Below are 10,939 nucleotides of genomic sequence, written 5' to 3'. Positions count from 1 at the left end.
TGGTAGGGGGGTGGGAGGTATTTTCAATGCACAGCCAGGGTTGTTGCCTTGGTAAAATTGCTTGTGTTTTTCATTCTGTTTAACCCTTTTTAGCACCAGAATTTTTCTATGTATAAAAAAAAAGCAATCTAAGCAATGCTCCAGTTTACAGGGCAGAGCGTGCAAATTAAACGCAGGGTCCAGGGCGCACTGTTGAGAGAGCCTATGCACCGACACACTTGTCATCGACTGCTGTAAGATGAAGGCTGTGCTGTCAGTGTGAAGTCAGGCTGCACAGCAGGAGTGCACGTCCTAACCAATCCTGTCCTCGCTGAAACGTGTAGGGAATGCACAGGGTGAAATGGGGACGACTCTGAATGGAGGTGAACTTCATGGAGGCGACAGAGGTGTGGGAGGCTGCACAGACTTCCGTTCCACTTGCCCTCCCTGCGTGCTGCACTACAGGGGAGTAGAGAGGAATCTGGAGCAGCGTGTGCAAGAAAGAAAAACACCTGCCGGCCGTACCTGCGCACTGTGCTGAATCTTCACTTGCAGCGGCACGCCATGTGTTCTGTTACTTCTGCCAAGCTGGTACAGAAATAGCTTGCCACTGTCATCCCATTGCCTGCATTCAAAAGGTGCAGTTTGTCACGCACACACACACTCGCATTGTGTCACTGTAGATATAGCTTGCAATAACCTTAACTTGTTGCATCCTAGCTCATATTGTATTTTAGTAGTGTTATTGTTTGCACTTACTGTAAACTATTCTGTATTATGTGTTAAGCTTAAGCTGTATTAAGGTGTGCTTTTAACGGCTCTGATCTGCCTGCTAGTTTTGTCACACTGAGGTAGTTTGCAACAAGCCTCTTGTTTTCCCAGATTAAACAAAAATGTTGTAGCGTTCCAAAATAAAATAGTCAGTTCTCCTTCTCTCTCTCCCTCTCTCTCTCTTTCTCTCCAGATCAGGAGGAGGCGACCCACTCCGGCCACTCTGGTGGTGTCCAGTGACCAGTCCTCCCCAGGTAGAGCCACTTCCGGGTCATCTTTCAATAAATATGAAGTCCTCTAATCTGTTTTAAGAATGCCGGGGTGTGTCTGATTTTATGATGTCTCCGCTTGTGGGAGGATTGAAATTCTTCTTCAGACTGGGAACAGTACAAGTTATTCTTTAAGGCAGCACAGTTTTCAATGTGTAGCCAAGTCCAGCTTGCCGGGACCTGCAGTTTAATCCTGCTTCTTCACACAGCGTGCCGTCTGCGGAGCTCCAGGGCTTGCGTGGCTGGTTAATAGCCCTGCTTTACCCACTCTGGCTCAGTGCCTGAGCTTTCGAAGCGCGATGCTCTTAATTACTGATCCATGAACAGCCATCGATAGACTTGCTTTTACTTCCCCATGGCTGAGCGCGCAGGGCTGGCTCCCTGGTGGGCTGCCGGGCCACAATTATACCGTCAAAGCAGACAAGCCTTCTCTTCCAGGAAACGATCCTTCTGTCAGGCCAAGCAGCGAAGTCGCTTGACATTGTTTTACAATGAGGTGACTGATTCCCAGCTAATTAAGTGCACGGGGGGTTTTAGCTAATGTGTGATTCACAGCTAAAACAACATGTCCCTTAATTAACAACACCCAGCATCTACCTTCTCTTCCCTGCACAATTAGCTTTCAGTGCTGCTGTGCTTTACCATTACTGACAAGTATTCTTACAGTAGGCATGGAGAATATTTCAAGATAGCATCTAAGAGTGTTTTAGAATAAATAAAACATGAAACGCATGACTAGATCTTCAGCTTGAATATATTTGAATATATACATAAAATCTCAATATATACATTTTAAAGTAAGATAGTTCTTTAATAACTGCAGTATTTATCTCATCCAGTGTCGCTTTATTTATCATGGTGCCAGAGTTTTTTTTGACATTGCCATTGCAACGCTAATTTTGCATCACAACTGCTTTTGCAGAGTCGCTTCCAGTAAGACCTCGCTTGTTTTGCGTTTCATCCGAATGACGGAGCACAAGGAGGTTCAGTGACTTGCTCAGGGTCACACACAGTGAGTCAGTGGCTGGCTGAACCTGAACCTCCTGGCATCAAGCCCTTTTCTTTAACCACTGGACCAGCGAGCCATTTAGTGAGACTGTTGAGGGTCTTTGCCCCCTGCAAGGTTATCATTTCACGAGAGGGGCAGTGCTCATGGGAGAGCTCTGATGTCGTGACTGTGAGAGTGAGTCTCGGGAGAGTTGCACGCCTGTGTGCGCTGACTCTCGCTGCGTTATTGAATGCTCCGCACGTTTAACTTGGCTCACATCATTCCTCGTTTCCTAAGTGACGCCACTAACGCCTTTGAACTCTTTCTCTGTTCCTGGATCTTTCTGTCTTTGCTGGCATCTTAAAGAGCCTTTTTTATGTATCCAGCTGTGGCCAGAAGTTTTGCATCCCCCTATAGAATGAACTCATTCTGCTTCATAAAGTCGAATGAAACCTGCTGAATAATGTTACGTTAACATATTGAATTACATACAAAAGTGACATTGAAAGACGCGACATTTCGAATTCTAACTGTACTGTACAGCTACTGCGGCTTCCGGTAGATTTTTCTTGCCATATCATTTTGTAGTTTTTGATTTCACGTGGTGTTTCCATCCTTTTTTAAATCCTAAAATTCTAGGCGATGCAAATCTTTTGGGCACAGCTGTAGATATTAAAACATATATAAAGCTGCAAACCTTAATCGGCACGCTTGTATGATTTCTGATGTGTCTGCTGTGAGAAGTCCTGTCTGCAAAAGCAAGCTGATGCTGCATATCTACAGGCTGACTCCCTGATTCCTCCTGCAGCGTTTTTGTAATGTAATGTGCAGCACATGAGGCTCCTAATTGTGCAGCTGTCTGCATGCATGGAAGGGGTTAACAGCGACTGTGGTGCTTGGAGTTGCATCAGCAGCATTGCCACAGCCCTGTCTGCCAGCCTGTAGAATCCAGAGCACTTTGTCAAGAGAGAGCGCGCCTGGGTGTCTCGGGAGGTTTTAGGTTGCTTGGCAACAGCACTGTCCCAGAAAAGTGAGTCAAAAACATTTGGCTGAAGAAAAAAAAAACTGTTATGAGGATTATCAGAGGAGCCCAGATATACAGTATAATAATATACAGGTCTCAGATTTTAATTATTTTAGACAATATTCCATTCCCACGTCAGCTTTCCGGGTTATCGATGCATAGTTCACTCCCTAGTCTCTGTGAGTCGCCTTCAATAAAATCGTCTGCTAAATGATTAATGAATTCATCAATGCAGAACAGCCCTTCGTTTCCAGTCAGCCCAGAGAGCCAGCACTGAAGGGTTAACCTGTGCTGTTACTGATTGATCTTGTACCAATAACAGACAGGTCATTAACTCACCGCTCAGCCCTGAGGAGAACACGACCCCAGAGATGAAACAACTAGAGGAGGAGGCAGTGAACCCGGCCAGGCTCAGCTGTCAGGACTGTGCTGGATTAACCCAATAGCTGCCGGAGACGAAGAGGGTCCTGAGAGGAGGGGACTCGCACAGAGCTGCAAACACCAACACTACAGGACTGACCCAAACCCTAATCATTCAACTTTGTGCAAACACCAACACTACAGCACTGACCCAAACCTTAATCATTCAACTTTTGTTTTTTTTTTTTTTTTTTTTTAGAAATAGATGAAGACAGAATCCCAAATCAGTTATACAAGGTAAGATGGGTTTGTCTCCCTGCCTGCCTGCTTGCCTCTCTCCCTCCCTCCCTCCCTCCCTCCCCTTCTGCCTGCCTGCTCTGTCTCTCTCCCCCTCCCTCCCTCCCTCTCTGCCTGCCCGCCTGCCTGCTTGTCTCTCTTAGGTATGTGCTGTATGTTTCTGGTAAGCAGTTTCATATTCACAAGTCCTTTCTGAAGAGCAGGGGGTGCAGTAGGAAGGTGTGCCACGCCTGCTTCTCTCTGTCGGGGGTCCCTCTCACTCCTCACCCCGTCCCTGCCATTGTCTTGCAGGCAGCCCTGATGAACTCTCCCCGGCAACGGAGGAAGGGGGCTCGCGGTACCCCCACCATGAAAGGTACGGCATCGCCATGGAAACAGCGACAAGCATTCCCATTCCACAGACGGCAGCGGTCTCGGCCTGTTGTTGACTCACCTGGTCTAATAAAGAACAATCTCACTGTGCTTTATTTGCATTAAATCAGTTTCCAATACTGTGTGTTAGGAAAACGGGGGGGGGGGGGGGGGGGGGGGTATAGATATCTAGAATACATATCTTCTATTCTAGATATTGGCAAAAGCATAAACAAACAGAAACTGACTCCTCTAGTTAGAAATGATCTGTGTGGACAGCACTGCAGCCCTTCCTCCCTCCCTCCCTCACTCCCTCTCTCCTCAGAGCTGCAGTTCCTGGTTGAACACCACCTTTACAAGCAGCAGCAGCAGAAGCAGCTCGGAGGGGGCGGGGCTGACGAGTGCTCCTCGGAGAGCCTGGACTGCCTGTCCGACCGGCCCAGCCCTGACTGTTGCCATGGCAGCACCGACCTCCCAGAGGATGATGGGATTTGGAGTTCTGAGGCCTTCGAAAAACTCCAGAGCCGGCTCGAAAGTGAGTGACAGTAGAATGTTACCTGGAGCCTCAGAACTCCCAAAGATCAGCATTCCGAGGTCGATTTCTAAGAAGCTACACTGCCCTCTGAAGGAGGCACCAGCTTTCTTATAGTTTCACCTGAGATTAGCATGTTCCGTGAGTTTGAAATGCACATCGTTCAGCTACACAATATTCAGGAGAGAAGTGAAAATGATGCTGTTGCTGGGAATATCCCGCTTCTTCCCGGCCTGATCCCTGTTTATCTTGTGCAGCTCCGGGCGGCGAATCAGAGGCCAGCGTCACAACTGAGCGACAGTGCGGTGCTCTGAAAGAGGAGGGAGGGGTGGCAAGCGAAGCAACGGCAGCACAGCAGACTCCACCCGGTACTTAATCCTCACTGCACAGTGCGTAGAGACAGAGGGGGCCTCACAGAGACCGTTCTGCACAGAATCTGACCAGTTTAGCCAAGGATCTTCTAAGAGGGCTCTCCGTGAACGCACCCAGTGTCTAAACTGGTCAGAATCTGCGCAGAACGAGCTCTGTGAACGAACCCTGATATATTGTGGGGAAGCTGAAGGCTGGAGCCCCCAGTGCTCTTTGCATGCTGACTCTCAGGAGAGCTAAATTAAACACAATTTGTTTATTGAGTTCTTTAATTGTGAAGCATGTTTCTTAGGGTAGGCCATGTGAATTTAATTCATTGAGGATAATGATCTGTTTGCAATATATATATATGAATATATATATATGAATGAATGAACTGATCTATGTGTTTGTGTTGGCAGGAGGAACCAAAGCAGATGCCACATTGTTCCTGGGGGAGGATTAAAAAAACAAGCGCACAAGAAAAATAAACTTCCTGTGTGCAGAGCAGCAGCATTCTGAGTGTAGACTAAAACAAAAATGATTGAACAAAAATGATTTACCCCTCCAGTCCTGTAGCAGGGACAGTGAAATCCAATGTCCTATTAAACTTTTGAAATTCTGTTTAAAACTGTAACATTACAGCATCCGTCCACTAGGGGCACCAGTGAGCTACAGTATGTATCCTATCCCGTTAGCGTCACAGTAAACTAATAGCGCCATCGTGTACAGGTGGCTCGGGTTTTTTTTTAATATGTCGTGAGATGTTTTATACATCCCTGAGCAGTAATGTCGAAAACACCCCCAGTCGAAAGAGCCAGCGTGCAAGCGTGTTACACTGCAGTTTAAATACACTGCAACTGCAAGCGCTGGTGCTTCAGAGCATGCCAGATCTATACACCGCGGCCACAAGGCAGCCGGGATGCAAACTGTTCATATGGGTGAAACAAACGATTTAACGACAAACAGGGTGCTTTTTTGTGCGGGTTTATAATTACACGTAATGTCTGATTTATATATTGTGAACGATATTATTATTATTTTCATTACTAATAGTTAAGGTGACCATATGGGACAGAAAAAAAAATGACACATTGGAAAATGTAAAGGAAATCTCGCACGGAATACTGTGCCACTGCTGTTTCACGTAGACTTTAGCGATCTCGTTTGGGTGTTTCTTTGATTACAAGACGTTGCGTGGCTGAATGTCGTTTGGTACGAATGACAGCCTTGAACTGAAAGTTTTATTTCCACAAATGAACAATATTTTCGCATGGCAAAACGCACGCAAGACGGGATTGTTAGGGTTACATCACAGAGTCCTCGATCATTCTTTCGTGTGAAAGGCAGGAGAGACGTGAGCTTTTTCAACACATGGGACTCTCCACTAAGAAATTATAAAGGAGCACACTATCCATTTAAATACATTTCATTGTGTATTGGGTATCATGTGAAATAATAATAATAATAAAAAAACACATGATTAATGAAGATACCTATGGCCCTATACCGGGTTATATATATATATATATATATATATATATATATATATATATATATATATATATATATATATATATATATATATATATAAGTAGAGCTCCGTCTCTTAGTTTTTACTGTTGTTTTCTATGATGAAGCTTAACTGTGTTAATCAGACAATCAGAGTAATGCTGTGCAGTGTCTTACATGATGATCAAAGTCTCGGCAACTGAACACAGCTAGAAACAGGACAAAAAAACACTTCAGATCCACCATGCAAATGAACAGGGGGCATCAACACTGTCCAGAAAAGAGTAATAACTACCTAAAATATTTGTAATACACACACACACACACACACACACACACACACACACACACACACAACTAAAACACAGAGCATTGCTCCTAAGTAACTGTATGAAAGCTATTTCGGGTTGAAACATGTTTGTAATGTAGAATAATTTTAAATGTAAGATATTTGTGATTTATTTTACGCATATTTTCTTGAAAAATTTAATAAAAATGACCTAACACCGGAGGTGTTTGTTGTGGGGTCTGATGAACTTGGTTGTTATTAATAGCTTATTGATCCCAGAATCTCATCACTCCGCTTCTTGAAGGATCCCAGGGTGTCGGCTTCAATACTGGGGAGCTGCTTCCAGGCTACGAGGCACTCGAGGCGCGGCCTCGGTTAAAATCATACTAATAATTGTTTATTCAGGATCTTTCACACGTTGCTTTGCCGCAAAATAAAATGCATTTCATTCCTCTGTGCTTTTCAAAATCTGTTGCTATCATCGCAGACTACAGCGACGCCACACGGTGGTGATGTGCATGGTCAAGTGCCTCTGTGACTTTTGCTGGCCATAATTATAATAATAATAACATTACCAAATAAATTAAGGCTTCACCATATTTTTAAAGGGTTTTATGATTCAGAATATTTTTTAAAAATGCAGGTAACTTGTTTTCTTGGGACTGGAATGCACCAGGTCCCTCCCTTTGTTTCGCACAGTGAACTCGCCCGTTGCTTCAGTCGATGCCGTTGCGCTTAGTAACGGTTTTGATTTTAGAAATGGATATTCGATGTTTTATTTCAGGAAGCCATCTGGAAAAAAATATATAGAGTGGAATAACTAGATGGTATCAGTGAAAAATGGACAGAAATTAGTGAGGTAGGATTTGTTTTTTTGTTTTTTTTTGTTTTTTTCAATATAATATAACGAGCTCATGCGTGCTGGTGTGTTACCGTTTTGTCAAGGTAATTTTATATTTCGATTTATTATCAAAACGATTGGTTAGGATACGTATTTTATTTTCATTGTTTTTAAGCAAATAAAAGACCAAAAAACAAAAAAAAAAAAAAACACAAAAAACACAAAAAACAGTCTATTGTTGGGACCTTCCTTCGCAAAGCCGTTATCCGAGTAACTAAGAGCGCGTTTCTGTCCTCGCGCGACCTGCCTTCACTCCTTCCCGCTCAAACCGCTCCTGCCGCGCGAGGGAAGGTTTGTCGGTTTGTCGGTTTGTCGGTTTGCCTCCTTCTCTGGGATTAGAAGGTATGAAATATAAACGTATCAGGAAAAAAAAAGTACTTTAAATATATACAATAATGCCAAAGTAATACATTGTAAAATAGGATTTAATATGTTCTATTTATAACACATCTTCATTATGTTTTAATATCTATAAATAAAGCGATATGTTGAATTATTTCACATCTCTCTAATTTTCCAGTGTAAAACAATTTGGTAGCTTTTCTTTTTAATTGTACAGTCTTGTACTGTGAACTTTTTTGTATGTTTTTAGAGTTAACAATTTAAGACCATTTAGACTCGTTCATGAATAAGACTGAAGTCCAAATTGACCACTTATGACCAGTCTTAGACTTAAGTCAGCTGTGTCCAGCGAGATGGCTAACGCGTTTTGCAGCTGTTAAGTCTGTTTTAACAAAATACCCAGAGGTACAGTCTAGTTGAGCGGATGAGGTCAGAAACAGCTCCTGCCAACAGCTTACTTGTAAGATGTCTAATGTGAACAGAACTGTTGGGATTGCACATGGCTGTGCCAGTTTTAGAGCAGCTGTAAAATCTTAACAGATGTCTACAAGACTTCTCCCACAAGTTGAACAACTTTTACGCTTGCTGCTTGTTTCACCAGCAACTTCGGCCCAAGCAGAAGGCAGTTTTAGCAGCCTGTGACGGCTGAAGTCCTGCCTGCACAGCATTATGACACAAAGCAGACAACTCCATGGCAGTTTGTCCCACACACCAAGACATTCGGGATGACATCAGTACTGCCTGAACTGGAAAAGGAATTCTGTTTCAGATCAGGCATGAGGAAAAACCTATTTGGAAAATATTAGGGTGAGTGACCTTACTCCTTTCTAAATAATTACCATGATTTGTCAAGTAACAATGCGATTAAACATAGCGTTTCTGAAGCAGAATAGTTTATAGTTAAAATACACATTGAAAACATTTCATATCGCTATCGCCGTTTCAATACTCGCCATCTGTGTTTTTAAGAATTTGTCCTATATTGCCACATGTTTTGTCCCCACCACCTTACAGTAGAGATTGGCGCCTGTGGGCAGGGTGGCAGAATTTGCCATGACACCCACACCAGGCACCGGGCTGCCCGGACCAGGACACTAGTCCTTGTGACAGAGCTGCACTGCATCCTCCTCTGAGTATTCCTCTTCACCCAAAGACAGCTCCTCGATGGAGCTCTGGTCTGCAGATTCTGTGGGGTGGTAGGGAGTGGGGAGAGGGACATACAAGGAGGGTTGTTACAAAGGTAGTAACCTCCAATTCCAGATTCACCACATTTTCCCTCTAATAATAATAATAATAATAATAATAATAATAATAATAATACCATCAAAAACTGTTCTGTTTAGAAAACAGTAAAAGGCACGTGCATGATCCTTATCGCTATTTGCACTTGTGCACTTATGCCACCTGTTGGACGTTTGACATATTACAGCTCGTTCTGTGAAATGAATGAGTAAGTTCATTGAAGTTTCTGATCACAAGTGGTGTGATGACGTACTGTTGGCAGCGCGCTCCTTCCACTTCAGTTTGTTCTGCTGCGTGTACCGGGTCCAGGTGGAGCGGAAATTGCGCAGCTCGGCTGTGATGTGGGCTTGATTCCACTCCAGACCCCGAGAACTCTCTCTCCACAAGAAGCTGCGCACACAAAATTTGCTTTTAATAGTTTAAACTGAGTGTTTTCATGCTTAGACAGCTACTGGTACAGTGCTATTGAAATGGTACGTAAGATACCGGTACACACACACACACACACACATATATGTGCTTTTTCCATACAGCTGAAGATATGTATGCCACCTTTTAATTTAGATTTAAAAAATCCTGCACTTTTAGTTTTACAAAGAAAAATACTTGTAAAAATTACCACAGTCGCCAGTAGCAAGGCAGGGCTTACCTGAGCCTTTTGCAGGAGTCAGGCGGTGATGGGTTTTCCTGAACCAGCGGGATCACGATCTTCTCAGCCATGTCCGTCAGCAGAGAGAAGGTGGGCTCCACGATGAAATCAATGAACCCTAGTGCAGCACACAAAGGTAACGATAAAACGAGCCAAACAAAGGCAGTAACGCCGCTGTCACGGGAAATGGGTAGACACTGCCTAAAGCAGGGTTTCCCAGGCCTGGTCTTGAGGGACCCCTGTGTCTGTTGGTTTTCATTCCAGCTGAGCTCTCGGTTACCTAATTGAATCCTTAATTCAACTGTTCATTAGCTTAATTAGACCTTTTTAATTGCTTTCAGCTTTTAAACAGTTGGAGATTTCAAGTTAAGTATACCATTTTATAAGTAACTTGAAATCGGCTACTTTTTAGGAGCTGAGAACAATTAAAAAGGTTTAATTAAGCACATTATGAGTTAAATTAAAGGTTTGATTAAGTAATTGAGAGGTCAGTTGGAATGTAAACCGGCAGACACAGGGCTCCCCAGTACCAGGATTGGGAACCACTGGATGAAACGCCATTTATTTTAGAAAAATGATTAGATATTTGTCATCTATCCAGGTGTAAAGTAAATTCATGTTTAATTTATTTTTCTGATTTGAACAACAACAACGTTCTAACACACATCTTATTTATTCTGTTGTTATTACTGTTTTTCTGTTGGCATAACTGTTAACGTCTGTTTCTTGGAACAGTGAAAAAGGTGATTGTGTTTTCGTGATGTACTTGATTTCTGTACTCTCAAAGGTGATGTCCTCCTTTTTCTTTACGTATTCGAACCCTGCACTCAGTTCACTTACCTATCTGGGACTGGGCTACCAACGTGGTCTTGCGGTCACAGAGAGGGGAGAAAGGGAGCCCCAGTTCTGCCTCCTTGTCTCCCTAAAAAAAGGTAATGGTTTAGGGTTTTACCTAAATCAGGGTACTACATATTATTAGTAGTAATAGCGTTGGTGTTCGTTTTCACAGTCTAAACCATTGTTTAGACAGTGGTGCACACAGATTGATACATTACAATGGTGTGATTGAGGGAGTATTGTGGTTG

General features: G+C 43.4%; 2 protein-coding genes across 2 annotated transcripts; one reads left to right on the top strand and one right to left on the bottom strand.

Moving 5' to 3' along the window:
- Positions 1-340: 340 nt before the first annotated feature.
- On the top strand, positions 341-6,380 carry LOC121308909 (protein phosphatase 1 regulatory subunit 1A-like). The gene is made up of 7 exons (XM_041241628.1): positions 341-386; positions 831-1,004; positions 3,651-3,688; positions 3,980-4,043; positions 4,365-4,574; positions 4,829-4,939; positions 5,342-6,380. The coding sequence occupies exons 1-7, from the start codon at positions 341-343 to the stop codon at positions 5,383-5,385; spliced, it is 687 nt and encodes a 228-aa protein (XP_041097562.1). The 3' UTR covers positions 5,386-6,380.
- A 2,397-nt stretch (positions 6,381-8,777) lies between these two features.
- On the bottom strand, positions 8,778-9,940 carry LOC121308908 (calcium/calmodulin-dependent 3',5'-cyclic nucleotide phosphodiesterase 1B-like). The gene is made up of 3 exons (XM_041241627.1): positions 9,855-9,940; positions 9,459-9,595; positions 8,778-9,149 (listed from the first exon to the last, which is right to left on the bottom strand). Exons 1-3 carry the CDS (start codon positions 9,923-9,925, stop codon positions 9,058-9,060), a joined length of 300 nt encoding a protein of 99 aa, XP_041097561.1. The 5' UTR covers positions 9,926-9,940; the 3' UTR covers positions 8,778-9,057.
- Between the last annotated feature and the right edge of the window lie 999 nt (positions 9,941-10,939).

Source organism: Polyodon spathula, unplaced genomic scaffold (genome assembly GCF_017654505.1).
Source record: "Polyodon spathula isolate WHYD16114869_AA unplaced genomic scaffold, ASM1765450v1 scaffolds_804, whole genome shotgun sequence".
Taxonomy (NCBI): domain Eukaryota; kingdom Metazoa; phylum Chordata; class Actinopteri; order Acipenseriformes; family Polyodontidae; genus Polyodon; species Polyodon spathula.
The sequence above is the reverse complement of the archived record's forward strand: the minus strand, read 5'-3'. Positions and strand labels throughout refer to the sequence as shown.